This window comes from Tupaia chinensis, unplaced genomic scaffold, assembly GCF_000334495.1.
Source record: "Tupaia chinensis unplaced genomic scaffold, TupChi_1.0 Scaffold144346_1, whole genome shotgun sequence".
NCBI lineage: Eukaryota > Metazoa > Chordata > Mammalia > Scandentia > Tupaiidae > Tupaia > Tupaia belangeri.
The window spans coordinates 3,238,788-3,251,720 of NW_006204205.1; the positions used below are offsets into that span (position 1 = coordinate 3,238,788).

General features: G+C 48.7%; 1 protein-coding gene across 1 annotated transcript in view; it reads left to right on the forward strand.

Moving 5' to 3' along the window:
- FSTL4 (follistatin like 4) overlaps positions 1-12,899 on the forward strand; it is a 288,892-nt gene extending 275,993 nt beyond the window's left edge. Inside the window, exons 15-17 of the mRNA XM_006166916.2 lie at positions 2,541-2,648; positions 8,809-8,918; positions 11,045-12,899. Coding sequence (XP_006166978.1) covers positions 2,541-2,648; positions 8,809-8,918; positions 11,045-11,747 — 921 coding nt within the window. The 3' untranslated portion in view covers positions 11,748-12,899. The remainder of the gene's footprint in view (positions 1-2,540; positions 2,649-8,808; positions 8,919-11,044) is intronic.
- The last annotated feature ends 34 nt before the right edge of the window (positions 12,900-12,933 follow it).

Below are 12,933 nucleotides of genomic sequence, written 5' to 3' on the forward strand. Positions count from 1 at the left end.
TTTTAAAGAGAAAGCATGAGCAAACTTTAAGTAGTGTCAAGATGGTATCATTACTGATGGGTTAGGAAGAATCTATGTAGAGGAAGACAGTGTCAGGTGCTAAAACCTTTGGTAAGTGAAGGGAGGTAGCCAAGAAGCTGGCACATGATGGGAACGAGGAAGAGTAGCTAGAAGCTACAGAGGATCTCAGGTATGTGAGGTCTAGGAAAACAGAAACAGCCTCTACTTGAGTCTTCAGCGGATAGGTGTTTTTAATTTAGAGCAAGGAAGTCAAGGGACACTTCAAGAATGATGATGGCTGGGACCAGCAGTTAGTGTCATGGCTATGTCGCTGAACTCCCATGTAGTCGACTGTGGTTCGAGTCCCGGACCTGGTAGCTTAAACTCACGCTGGGCATGTGTGCGTGCATGCCCAAGATCCTGGAGGAGAATGGAGGAGAAGGGATTGTGGCATGGCCATCCCCCCTGGGGGTGATTTCTCACTTTCTATCTCTCTGTCTTTCTCTTTCTGGCAAGTGCACATGTGGTATAGCAAAAACCTCTCCAAAAAAAAGAATTGCGATGACTGACGAAGAAACATGTTTCAACAGGGAACAGGGATGGGCAAGATCAAGAGTTCAATCCTATATGTCTTAGTCTGAAGTCATCAACAGATGAGTGAATGCTAGAGTCATTAAAGTTTAGAGGGTTATCAGAATCCATGATATTAGATGAACTCATTCCATGAAAAGAATGAAAGAGAGTCAGAGATGAAGAATTGGGACATGACAAAGTGTTTCTAGAAGGGAATTATTAATGAAACCTGCTGAAATATCAACTAAGTGAAAGATCACAAATTGATCTCTGAATTTGGCATAAGAGATCTATTAGTAGAACAGCTCAATGGAGTGATGCAGAAAGCAACTTGGTGGAAATTAGAAATGCATACAGGAAGGCCACGAACAGTTCCTTAGGGAAATTGTGACCAATAGGGACAGAGATTATACACTTATTTTTTTTCTCCAGTTAGGATAGATTACAATCGCATAGCGGTTACGTAGCTGGACTCCCACATGGCCAACTGTAGTTCAAGTCCCAGGCCTAGTGGCTTGAAAATCACACTGGACACATTTACATGTGTGCCCAAGATCCCAGAAGGAGAATGGAGAAGGGACTGTGGTATGGCCATCATCCCTGGGGAGTGATTTCTCACTTGCCCTTTCACTATCTCTGTCTCTCTTCGGTTTGTGCACATACCCTAAGGCAAAAACCATGTGTGTGTGTGTGTGTGTGTGTACACATACCCTAAGGCAAAAACCATATGTGTGTGTGTGTGTGTGTGTGTGTGTATGGTTGGTTGAAATTGAAATTTAAGAAATTAAATTGAGAAGGTACAAATTATGGTGGCTGGGGTGGAGAGGAGGGGAAGATCATTGAAACCAAGAAGATGAGGATGCAGAGCTTTAGATGAATAATTCACGTGGACTGGAAGGCACCAAACTGAGTGATAGAGAAAATGACAGTGACATGTGTCAACATTGTTGGTGAACAAAGGGAGTGATTAAGACATTGGCAAATGTCAGAATGCTGCTCAGGGGGGTCATAGTGCAGTGGTATGAGCATTATGAAACAGTTTTTAAACTTATAAAACCACATTATAATAAGTAGAAAACAACCTTCATTTGAGAGGGTCACAGGAGAAGCTATTGGGTTGTCGCTGCATTTTTGCATAGATAAATGTATCATGACTTTCCCCGACAACCTAATATATCCTCAGGGAATGGTAGAGTTTCAGTTACAGCTTTTTTAATGAAAAGTGTCAGGACCAGCAGTTGGTGTAATGGCTATGTCGCTGGACTCCCATGTAGTCAACCGCGGTTCAAATCCCGGACCCAGTGGCTTAAACTCACACCGGGTGCATGTGCGTGTGTGCCCAAGATCCCGAGAGGAGAATGGAGGAGAAGGGATTGCGGCATGGCCATCCCCCCTGGGGGGGGATTTCTTGCCTTCTGTGTCTCTGTCTCTCTCTGTCTTTCTGTCCTATAGCAAAAACCTCTCCAAAAAAAAGTGTCTTTGTGATGTTAAAATCTGAGTCCCAGTCGCTCCAGTTGAAGGATGGATGAGATAGAGGCTGCTCAGAGGAGAACAAGAGAGAAGTGATCATGAATGATCTCAAGGTCCACCCCAGATGAGCCAGGGAGACAGGCCAGCTTAGCAGCATGCAGGTTCCGAGCAGTCTTGGGGAGGATGCTGAGCACTGAGCATCCGAGAGGCCCACATGGCTTTCAGGAGGAGTAAAGGAGCCCCAGAGCAGCTTCTGAATGGAAAACTCAAGGCTTCTGTGTTCAGCCTTAAGTAAAACATGAAAGAAGTGTTTAAAAGGAAGAATGTTACTGACAACCAATTTTATGAGAGGACAAAGCCAGAAGGGAGGTTTCTGGCCTGGATTTTTAAGGCTCCTGGACAGCTGTCCCCTCAAACAGGAGTGCACAAGTCCCAGCGGTGGTCATGGTGTCAGCTTCCCCAACAATGATGATCAACTTTGCACTGTTTTTTTCAAGTCCATAGGTGTGGACCCTCTGCCGGCTAAGCTGTCCTATGACAAGTCGCATGACCAAGTGTGGGTCCTGAGCTGGGGGGATGTGCACAAGTCTCGACCAAGCCTTCAGGTACGGTGAGCTCACAGAGCGGCTGATACCAGCCAAGGAAAAGGCCACCTTCCACTTTCCCAGGTGGTCAATCACACTTACCGAAAATACTGGGTTGTCAAAAAAGTCATGATGCATTTTTGCATAGAAAAAGGAAAACATATCATGATTTTTCCAAGAACCTAATACATCTGTAAGGGCTGGAAGAGAGTAGGAAACAGCCCCAGGCCAACCACCTCACAGGTGATTAGCAGGGTATCTTTAGCCAGGCCTGCTATTAAAGAAAAATATATTGTTTAGAACTGAAAATGAACAAAAATGATCACCCAGGTTAAAATTGCAATAGATGAGTTCGAAAATACATGCTTTTACTGAGACTCAAAATAGTAAACTGAAAGAGTAAAAAAATAAGAAAATCTCACTCAAATCCAGGAGTAAACATAAAGGGATTGAGAAGTGAAATGGGAACAACAAAAGTTTGAGGGGTAAGATAATGGTTGGAATAGAGTCAAATATTAAATCTAAAATACAGTTTCCAAGATGAAGAAACTTAATCACGTAGATTAAAAGGAATCTTCTAGGCCAGATTGATGAGAAATGACACATCACTGCCCTTATTGATAATGTTTTTCTTTTTTTAAATATTATTAGAACTATTTATTTAATTTTATTATTATTATTATTATTATTATTATTATTAAATTTGATCAGAGTGAGACTGGGAGAGAGAAAGAGAGGGAAAGTGAGAAAGCAAGCCACCAGGTCCAAGACTTGAACCACAGTCAGCCATGTGGGGGTCCAGCAACTTAATCACCATGCCACCTGCCAGTTCCCATCATGACATGTTTTCTATGCAAAACTGCATCATGACTTTTCCGGCCACCCAGTAGACCTGTGGAATCGAGTTTAAGGGAGCCAGATCCCATATCGCCAACCACAGTTTGAATCCCAACACCAGTAGCTTGAGAAACACACTTGACAGGTCCCAAATTGAGAGGCATTATGGGATAATGAGTAGCCAACATATATCAAACAACATAACCACACACATAAAACAGTGATTAAAAATAGAACAATCTGTACTTGGGGTCAGCAGACGGCATAGCAGTCGTGTTGCTGGATTCCCACATGGACTAAGGTTCAAGTCCTGGACTAAGTGGCTTGAAAATCACACTGGGTACATGTACATGCATGTCCAAGATCCCAGGAGGAGAACTGAGAAGGGATTACAGCATGGCCATTCCCCGTGGGTGGTGACTTCTCACTGTCTCTCTCACTGTCTCTGTCTCTCTCTTTCCAGTGAGCCCATGCACCCTACGACACCTCTAAAAATAGAAAGAAGAAAGAAAAAAAGAATCTATCCTTAAGTGTTGTACATACAAAGAGATAAGATAATGTCAGGAAATTGATATACAACAAAGAACTTCGTTTAATAAATATATAAAATATCTTTCATTTGTCAAATAGAATTTTTTCATATGACCACATACACAAGAGTGTATCACTCATCATAAAGAAAGCTTTTAATTTTTCATATAAGTAAATGTTACAGGCCGCATTACCAGTTAATTTAAAAATTACCCCTGGGGGCTGGCAGGTGACATGGTGGTTAAGGGCACTGGACTCCCACATGGGTGACCACAGTTCGAGTCCCGGACCTAGTGGCTTTCTTTCTCACCTTCTCTTTCTCTTTTTTTTGCCCCCACTTTCTCTCTCTCTCTTTCTCGCCAAATTAAAATAAATAAGCAAATACGGGAACCAGCAGTTAGCATAATGGCTATGTCGCTGGACTCCCACGTAGTCGACCATGGTTCGCGTCCCGGACCCAGTGGCTTAAAACTCACACCAGGCGCGTGTGCATGCGTGCCCAAGATCCCGAGAGGAGAATGGAGGAGAGGGGATTGCGATATGACCATCTCCCCTGGGGGTGATTTCTCGCTTTCTCTCTCTCTGTCTCTCTCTGTCTGTCTGGCGAGCGCACGCACCCTGTAGCAAAAACCTCTCCAAATAAATAAATAAGCAAATAAAATAAATAAGGTTAAATAAAATAATTCTTTAAAAAAATACCCCTGGATAGCTACTGGATCAAAGAGATTAAAAAAGAAATTACAAATTGTCTCAAAAGGAATGAAAAAAAGAGACTATTTCACATCAAAATATTCAGAGATTTTGAAGGGAAATCTGTACCCAAGGAATATTTGTGGCTCAAAAACATGCAAAGAAGTATGTGTCTTCAAGAAATTAGAAAAAGAACAAAGTGGCAAGAAAGAATTATTAAAGACGGAAAGTAACAGAAAACAAAACAAAAAAAATGAGTAGAGAAACTGATTAATCCTTCACAGTGCTGATAAAGAAAAAAGCAAAAGCAAGGGGGGATGAGAAAGAGAAGATTACCGCTGATACAGGAGGATGAGAAGAATTGCATAATAACAATACATCGTTATTATGGAGAGGCAAATTCTAAAACCTGGAGGAAATGGATGGTTGCTTAGAAAATGTTTTTTGGGGGGGACCAGCAGTTAGCGTAATGGCAATGTTGCTGGACTCCCACGTAGTCGACCACAGTTCGCCTCCCGGACCCGGTGGCTTAAACTCACGCCAGATGCATGTATGTGCGTGCCCAAGATCAATAAATAAATAAATAAATAAATAAATAAATAAATAAAAGAAAATGTTTTTTTTAATGACCTAAGAAAAGTAAAACCTGAAATAGACCTATTGTCATAGAATATTTTCTTTAAAGGTGATATATAGAAAACTATATAGCTGAGTTTTATCAGGTCTTCAGAATTCTAATATTGTTTGATCTATCCCAGACCATAGTGGGGAGGGGGGGTATGTATAGCTATTTAGTTTGTTTAAAATAACCAGTATAATTGTAATTATAAAAACTGATTAAAGTGGGACCAGCAGTTAGCGTAATGGCTATGTCACTGGACTCCCATATAGTCGCCCACGGTTCGCATCCCAGACCCGGTGGCTTAAAACTCACGCCAGGCACGTGTGCATGCATGCCCAAGATCCCGAGAGGAGAATGGAGGAGAAGGGATTGCAGCATGGCCATCCCCCTGGGGAGTGATTTCTCTCTTTCTGTCTGTCTCTCTCTGTCTGTCTGGAGAGCACACGTGCCCTATAGCAAAAAAACTCTTCAAAAAAAAAAAAAACTGATTAAAGTGGTATAAAAAATAAAACTACAGACCGATCTTTGTGACTACCGAATCCTAAACATAATATTAGACACAGTCCAGCAATGCATCTAAATGCCCATTAAACACAACAGACATTCTTAATAAAATACCTAAAAGTTTGTATATAAAAGGAAATTCCCTGTGTATGTTAAAGATTATTTCCCCACCCAATAGCAAGTCTTTGACTAAATGACAAAATACTAAAAGCATTTTAATATCAGGAATTGGACCATGATACTACCATCACCAAAACTGGAACATCTGAAAACTGTATTATCACGGGACCAGCAGTTAGCCTAATGGCTATGTCGCTGGACTCCCATGTAGTCGACCGTGGTTTGCATCCCGGACCTGGTGGCTTAAAACTCACGCCGGGCATGTGTGTGTGCGTGCCCAAGATCCCGAGAGGAGAATAGAGGAGAAGGGATTGCGGCGTGACCATCCCCCCTGGGGGGTGATTTCTCGCTTTCTGTCTCTCTGTCTCTGTCTGTCTGGCAAGTACACGCACCCTATAGCAAAAACCTCTCAAAAAAAAAAAACTGTATTATATTTGTAACACGTTAAAAACAGTGAACTAACGTTGTTCGAAAACCCAGCACGAAGGGATTCGTTGGCTGCTGTGACCGAAGGCATTTCTGAGACTGAAGCGTGTGCCCCCAAGCGCTCCCTTGGCAACCTCTCTGTGAACATTTGGCATCTTCTCAAACTCTGCCCACTCTCCCCCAGGCCCAGCTTTGAGCTGCCTCTCACCCTGCCCCACTGGATAACTTGTTCCTCTCCAAGGGTCACTTCTCAGCCGGGTTTGTCCACCCCACTGAGGGAGATGTCCCACCCTGACAACTGACTACCATCTCCCGATCTTCCGCCATATTTGGTATGAACCGAGCATAGAGCCAGCCAACTTGAGGGGCTTGGCTGTGGTCTTTAGGGCACTCACGGGCCCAGCCATGTGCCGGGACACAAGAAAAATCCACAAAAGAATGTGTGATTCAGAGACGAGACAGACTTGCTCACATCAGCCCAGTGGCCCGTGGTGCTGTGTGTTGATGAAGCAACCTCTGAACACAGGGTGTCAGAGTGGCGAAGCGTGAACAACACTGACCGACGACAGCCTGCAATTTTCCATCTCTATTATAAGCTAAAATGACAGGCCTGATATCAAGCAATGATTGTGTGGCATCTTAGAATTCGCTGGCATTTATCCCCAGGCGCTCTAAGATCCAGTTTCCTAATGCTAGTGTTTTTTTACAAGTTTTTCGCCCCTGTGGATTCGCCATGTAAGTACCATTTGACCATTAAAAAAAATCAGAGGAAAATAACTTAATGCAACTTTAGAACTTCTCAGGACTGAAAATCACAACAGGCAACACTCCAGCCCAGCCCTCTGCCTGCTGACCCCAAAGGGAGGCATGACCGGAAACACTCTAACCTCACACCTGTCTGAGGAGCAGGCAAGGTGCTGTTTGTTTTGTCACAAAAATCAAAGCCAGAATGAAGTCCCTCTCCTAGCAGGTAAAACGTCCAGAGCACCAAACTGTGTGGGTCGCCAAGCTCCCACCAGAGACCACCGTCGCCTTGCAGGCCCAGCCACAGGCTGCAGAAACCTGCCTTCTGCATACAAGGCCACAGTGTCCTGCCCAGGGCAAGTGTCTCACCTCCCTGCTCAGGCTGCGGCATCTGCCCCTGTCCTGCCCCCAGGACCAAGGCTTGTCCTTAGGGCCTTGGGCCAAGATTGTCCAAGTGGCTCAAGCCTCTCATCCGGCTGGGAGTCGGCCACCTTCTGGGCAGCAGCCTGGAACTGGGAGGCTTAGGAGCACATGTAGATGGCAGGAGGACATGGACGCAGGGGCGTGATGGCCGGGCTTCCAGACCCATCTCTCATCGCACACCCTCACACACCAGCTGGCCCTATTCTGAGCTGTCCTGACACAAAGCCAATGGGGCCTCACTGGCTCTCACGGGCTCCTGCTGAGTGCACCGGGGAGAGACTACGGGGCGGCCGAGCTCGTCACTGCCAATTTGTACAAAGCGCAGCATCTAATGTTTACTTTCACAGCGAGTCCCCACCACGAAGCCAGAGCCTGCCCCAGCATTCTAACTGCAAGACACCAAAACAGTGTTTCTACATGGCGCCCCTCCAGGACTCCTGCCGTCTCCGATCAGTTCCGAAGTCACTGCTCTGTGAACAGCATACAGAACGCCTCCGTGTAGTGATCCCAACAAACCAGCCCAGGCACCTGCTGCCGAAGGAGCACTCCCACTATGTAATATCTGCATTATTAAAAGCTCCCTCCCAGCTAGCAGGTGGCATGGAGGCTTAAGGTGGCTGGATCCCATGTGGCCAACAGTGCAGTTCAGTCCTAGACCCGGCTGTTTGAAAATCACACTGGTCATGTGTGCAAGTGTGCCCCAAAACCTGAGAGCATGGAGAAGGGATTGTGGTGCAACCATCCCCCCAGGGATGGTGATTTCTCTCTCTCTCTCTCTCTCTCTCTCTCTCTCTCTCTCTCTCTCTCTCATAAACACGCACATCTTATAGAAAAACACAAGAAAAAGAAAACCTCCCTCCCTCCCTCGTTCCCTAGAGCGGCCTAGATATTGAGAAGGCGGGATTCCCTGTTGGGGACGAGGTTGTCTGTGAGCCATCAGAGCAGTGTCTCAGTTCTAGGGTGTCCCAGGGAAGCCACACCACCATGCCACAGGCCCTCGCTCTGCCATCAAGCTGTCTGGCAAGGTGCGGTACAGACAGGCCTGGCCAAGAATCCCACTGGTACCCCCCTGTTCTGCCACTTTCTCTCCCAGGAAGGACGGGTCCTGCCTAGGATGCTCCCAATGCTTCTCTTTTCTCCTGCCCCTTCCCGGAGACTGCGGCTTGTCCGTTCTCTCTCCACGGGGAAGGCCCTCTGCTAGTTCTCCACCTGAGCACACCGATATCTCCAGTGTCAACCCCCACCCGGACGGGCCCTCACGAGGACTCTTGCTCTGTGTCGTAGGTGATCACAGAGGCCAGCGCCGGCCAGGGCCAGCACCTCCTCCGCACACCCTTTGCAGGAGTGGACGACTTCTTCATCCCCCCGACAAACCTTATCATCAACCACATCAGGTGAGCCAAGAGAGGCTAGGATGCCTCCAGGTACTCCGTGCTCCAGCTCAGCCCTGCACGACAAGAGAGGCTAGGTACTCCGTGCTCCAGCTCAGCCCTGCACGGGGCATCTCTGCCAGGCTCCTCACTCTCCCCTCCTTCTCTCCTGAGCTGGCTCTGGACACCATCAGGAAGGGAGAGAGAAATGAACCTCTCTCTAGGAAAGCAGACCCAGAGCCCAATCCTCATTGCTTAGAGTCAGTGACCCTGTTATAGTTAGGGGGATGCCCAGCACTTACTGTTTCCAAGGGCACAGTGAGTTCAAAAAGTCTCATCATCAGGGTGAGAACAGCAGCAATGAACCGAGCACACACTGTTTGCTGAACATGCACACCTTAGTAGAGGAGGTCTTGACGTCTGTTTACAAATGAGACTGAGAAGCAGAGACGTTAAGATGCTGACTCAAGTCACACAGCCGAGACTTGGCGGAGTCTGGCTAACTGCAGACCAAAACTCCTTTCAGTGCCCCTTTCTGCCTCCTTCCCAACTAACCACAGAGCACCCGTGCAAGGGACCCACAGAGAGACAAGTCCCCCAGAGTCCCATGGTCTGCCACCAGCCAGAATCACCACGTAATCATTATAACTGTGGCCTCAAGAGCAAACCTCCTCCCAGCCTGGCCTCCCCGTCCCCTATTTATTTCAGAGAAGCCCAGACACTCTCTCTAAATTACCCAGTGTCAGACTAACCCTGCCCTCTAGGTCATCGAGACCCCAAGAGTCTCGAGGCGCTACTTACTCTTCTGTAATCTGGCATCAAGCTCTTCTCCAAGAAGAAATGATTTGTCTTGGTAAGCCAATGCTGGGGACCTCACCTGTTTTCCTTTTCCAAGGGAGAAAAATAACCCTATTAACCCCCTCATTGCCGAGAGCCAGGGAAGAGCACCCCTAAGAGCCTGGTCTGTGGCAAAATGCGCCCAAGGATGCTGAGCTCGGCTGGGACCGCTGCCCATTCAGAGGCCCTGCAGCTGCTGTGTGGCTTTTCCACTAATGTTCCTGAGAAGAATGGGGCCTTCTTTCTTACCCTTTCCATGTTCTGGCTCTTTAAGGATGTTTTAAAGACATGCCTGGGAGGGGAGGAGAACTTTCCCCACTCTGAGGTGCAGCTTTTTGAGAGACAATGAAGGAAGTGATTTCGCTTTTTGTATAGTGTACACAGCACCAAGAGGCCTCAATGAACAAGGGACTTAGGCACAGGCTCCTAAGGTCACAGGGAAGTCCTACCTGGAGTCAGGTCTCCTCACACTGCAGCCCCCTTCTAAAGAAGACTTGCTGACAAGCCCAGACGTGAGCAGCCACCACGTACTGGTTCCTCCTGTAGTGCCCTTCCGGGTCTAGTCCACCCAACAGCCCTAAGACATCATCATTCTTTCTGGAGTCACCAAGGCTCAGAGAGGCAAGCAGCTTGCCCCAAACCTACAGCTAGCAGGGGGTGTGGCAGCACCAGGCCACCTGGCTCCAAAGGAAAAGCTGTCCTCAGCCCCACTGCCCATGCATGCTTCCTCCTACCTGCTCCATCTGTGCGGCCAGAGACGAGACTGCCCCCTGCACGCTGCCCCAGGGCAGGGGGACACAGAGGAAATCTATATTCATTGGGTGGCATCTGGGTCCTCCAAATCTGACTCACCAGTGGATCTAGAAAACAGCAAGGGTATAGGATCTCCTACCGTGTCCTATAGCGGGCAGAGCCAGGCAGGCCTCTTGTCCTCCTCCACACACGGCTTCCAGCACAGACCCACCACCGCCCAGCTGCCTCAGACCGTAGGGAAATAGAGTCGAAGGCGTTCCAAAGACAGATGCAGCTTAAGTCCCTTCCACCCTCATTCTTTGCCACTTCTGAACATGAGTGCCATTACAGGAGCACGCATCCAGGGACGCGTGTAACTCAGCTGTACCTGGTTTCAGATCACAGGTCATTTGTCTGCAAAGCCGTCCCCTGCAAAACAGCTGATCTTATCTCACACTGATAACTGGTAGATCTCATTACAGGAAGAGGGGTGGGATGCACTCATTGAATACAGAGGCTCCCTCCTACGCGGTAAGGAGGCTTCCCAACCTCTGACTTCAGTTCTCGCCCCCCACCCCCAGGTTTGGCTTCATCTTCAACAAGTCTGACCCTGCAGTCCACAAAGTAGACCTGGAAACATTGCTGCCCCTCAAGACCATCGGCCTGCAGCGCCACAGCTGCGTGCCCCAGGCCATGGCACACACTCACCTTGGCGGCTACTTCTTTGTCCAGTGTCGACAGGACAATGCCACGTCTGCCACCCCGCAGCTGCTCATCGACAGTGTCACCGACGCCGTGGTTGGCCCCAACGGGGATGTAACTGGCACCCCACACGCATCCCCTGATGGGCGCTTCATAGTCAGCACCGCAGCCAACAGCCCCCAACTGCACGTGCAGGAGGTCACAACCCGGGGGGAGATCCAGACCCTGTACAACCTGAAAATAAGCCCCGGCATCTCAGACTTGGCCTTCCAGCGCTCCTTCTCCAAGGGCAACCAGTACGACCTCTATGCCACTCTGGAGACAGAGCCAGACCTGCTCTTCCTGGAGCTGCCCACGGGAAAGGTGGGCATGCTGAAGAACTTGAAGGAGCCGCCCACAGGGCCTGCCCAGCCCTGGGGGCCACCCCGCAGACTCGTGAGGGACAGCGGGCTGTTTGGACAGTACCTCCTCACGCCAGCCCAAGAGTCGCTGTTCCTCATCAACGGGAGACAAAACGCACTGCGGTGTGAGGTGTCAGGCATAAAGAGGGGGACCACAGTGGTGTGGGTGGGTGAGGTATGAAGGAGCCCAACGCGGAGCCCAGAGTGGAGCCCTGGGCCGAGGAGCACCACCCGATCCTGACACTGCAGCCCCCAGCAGGCGCGCTGTACATTTTTACAGACAAAAGCAAAAACCCGTCTTCGCTTTGTGGTTCCACACTGGTCTCCTTGCAAGTTTCCTCATATAAGGTATGCGCTGCTGCCGAGATTGGGGTTTTTTGGTTCGGAAGTATGATTTACGCCTTGCGCTCCGATGAGAACACATGCTGCCGTGTAAAGGAATCATTTCTGTGCCCAGCTGCACGCCTCGTACCTGGGGACGCCGTGGAACAAGAGCTCCGCCTTCCGGGCTGACTCTCCGGTCGGTGGCCTTCACACGCTCATCGTCCTTTACCGCCAGATCCAGCCAGACTTCACCTAAGGAGCAGCCCGGAAGCAGAGGCAGACCAGGAGCAGGGGCTCGCCCTCCTGTCTGAAAGCCCACCTGCCCTCGCTCAGGCCCTCATATTCCCCTTTGCAGCTGCTGCTTGCTTTTCTTTCCATTTGACTTGTTAGCCTGAGCGAGCGCCAACGAGACTTGTTGCATCTTGGGGGGGGTGGGGAAATCACTCACTTTATTTTGGAAATTTTTGATTAAAAAGTAATTTTTTATAATCTCAAATGCTAGTAAGCAGAAAGATGCTCTCGAGGTCCAGCTGTATTCTCCCCTGCCTTAGGCCAAGTCTCTGGGGTCACGACCCCGCATTCCACAGCCAGAAAGGACAGTGGTCATCTGAGAACACTGGCCCTCTACACTATTGCCACCCCCGTTTCTCTAAGTGCAGATCAGGCCACTACGTTGGTAGGACTCGATTCTGTGCTGGGACCCTGAGAGACCAGGATGAGCCCCGTGTACCTGCTTTTCACCACGGAAGAGGACATCTCATTAGGCTCAGGGCACAGTGGGCTTGCCTGGCAAGGTGTAGACAGCCTCCAGGCTCAAGGCAGACACCCCCAGGGATGAGGGTAGTGTCCAGGCAGGCTCCTGGGGTCATACCTTTTAAAAACAGAATCCTTTTCTGCCTGTGGCCTGTCCATGCAGCTCTGGCACCGCAGCCCCCACCAGCACTGCTCAGACCACGCACCGCAGCAAGGGTTTTCTGCACGCACGCCCAATTACACACGCTCGGAAACTCGGAACCAGCAGACGCAGGCCTGCACAGCCCCTG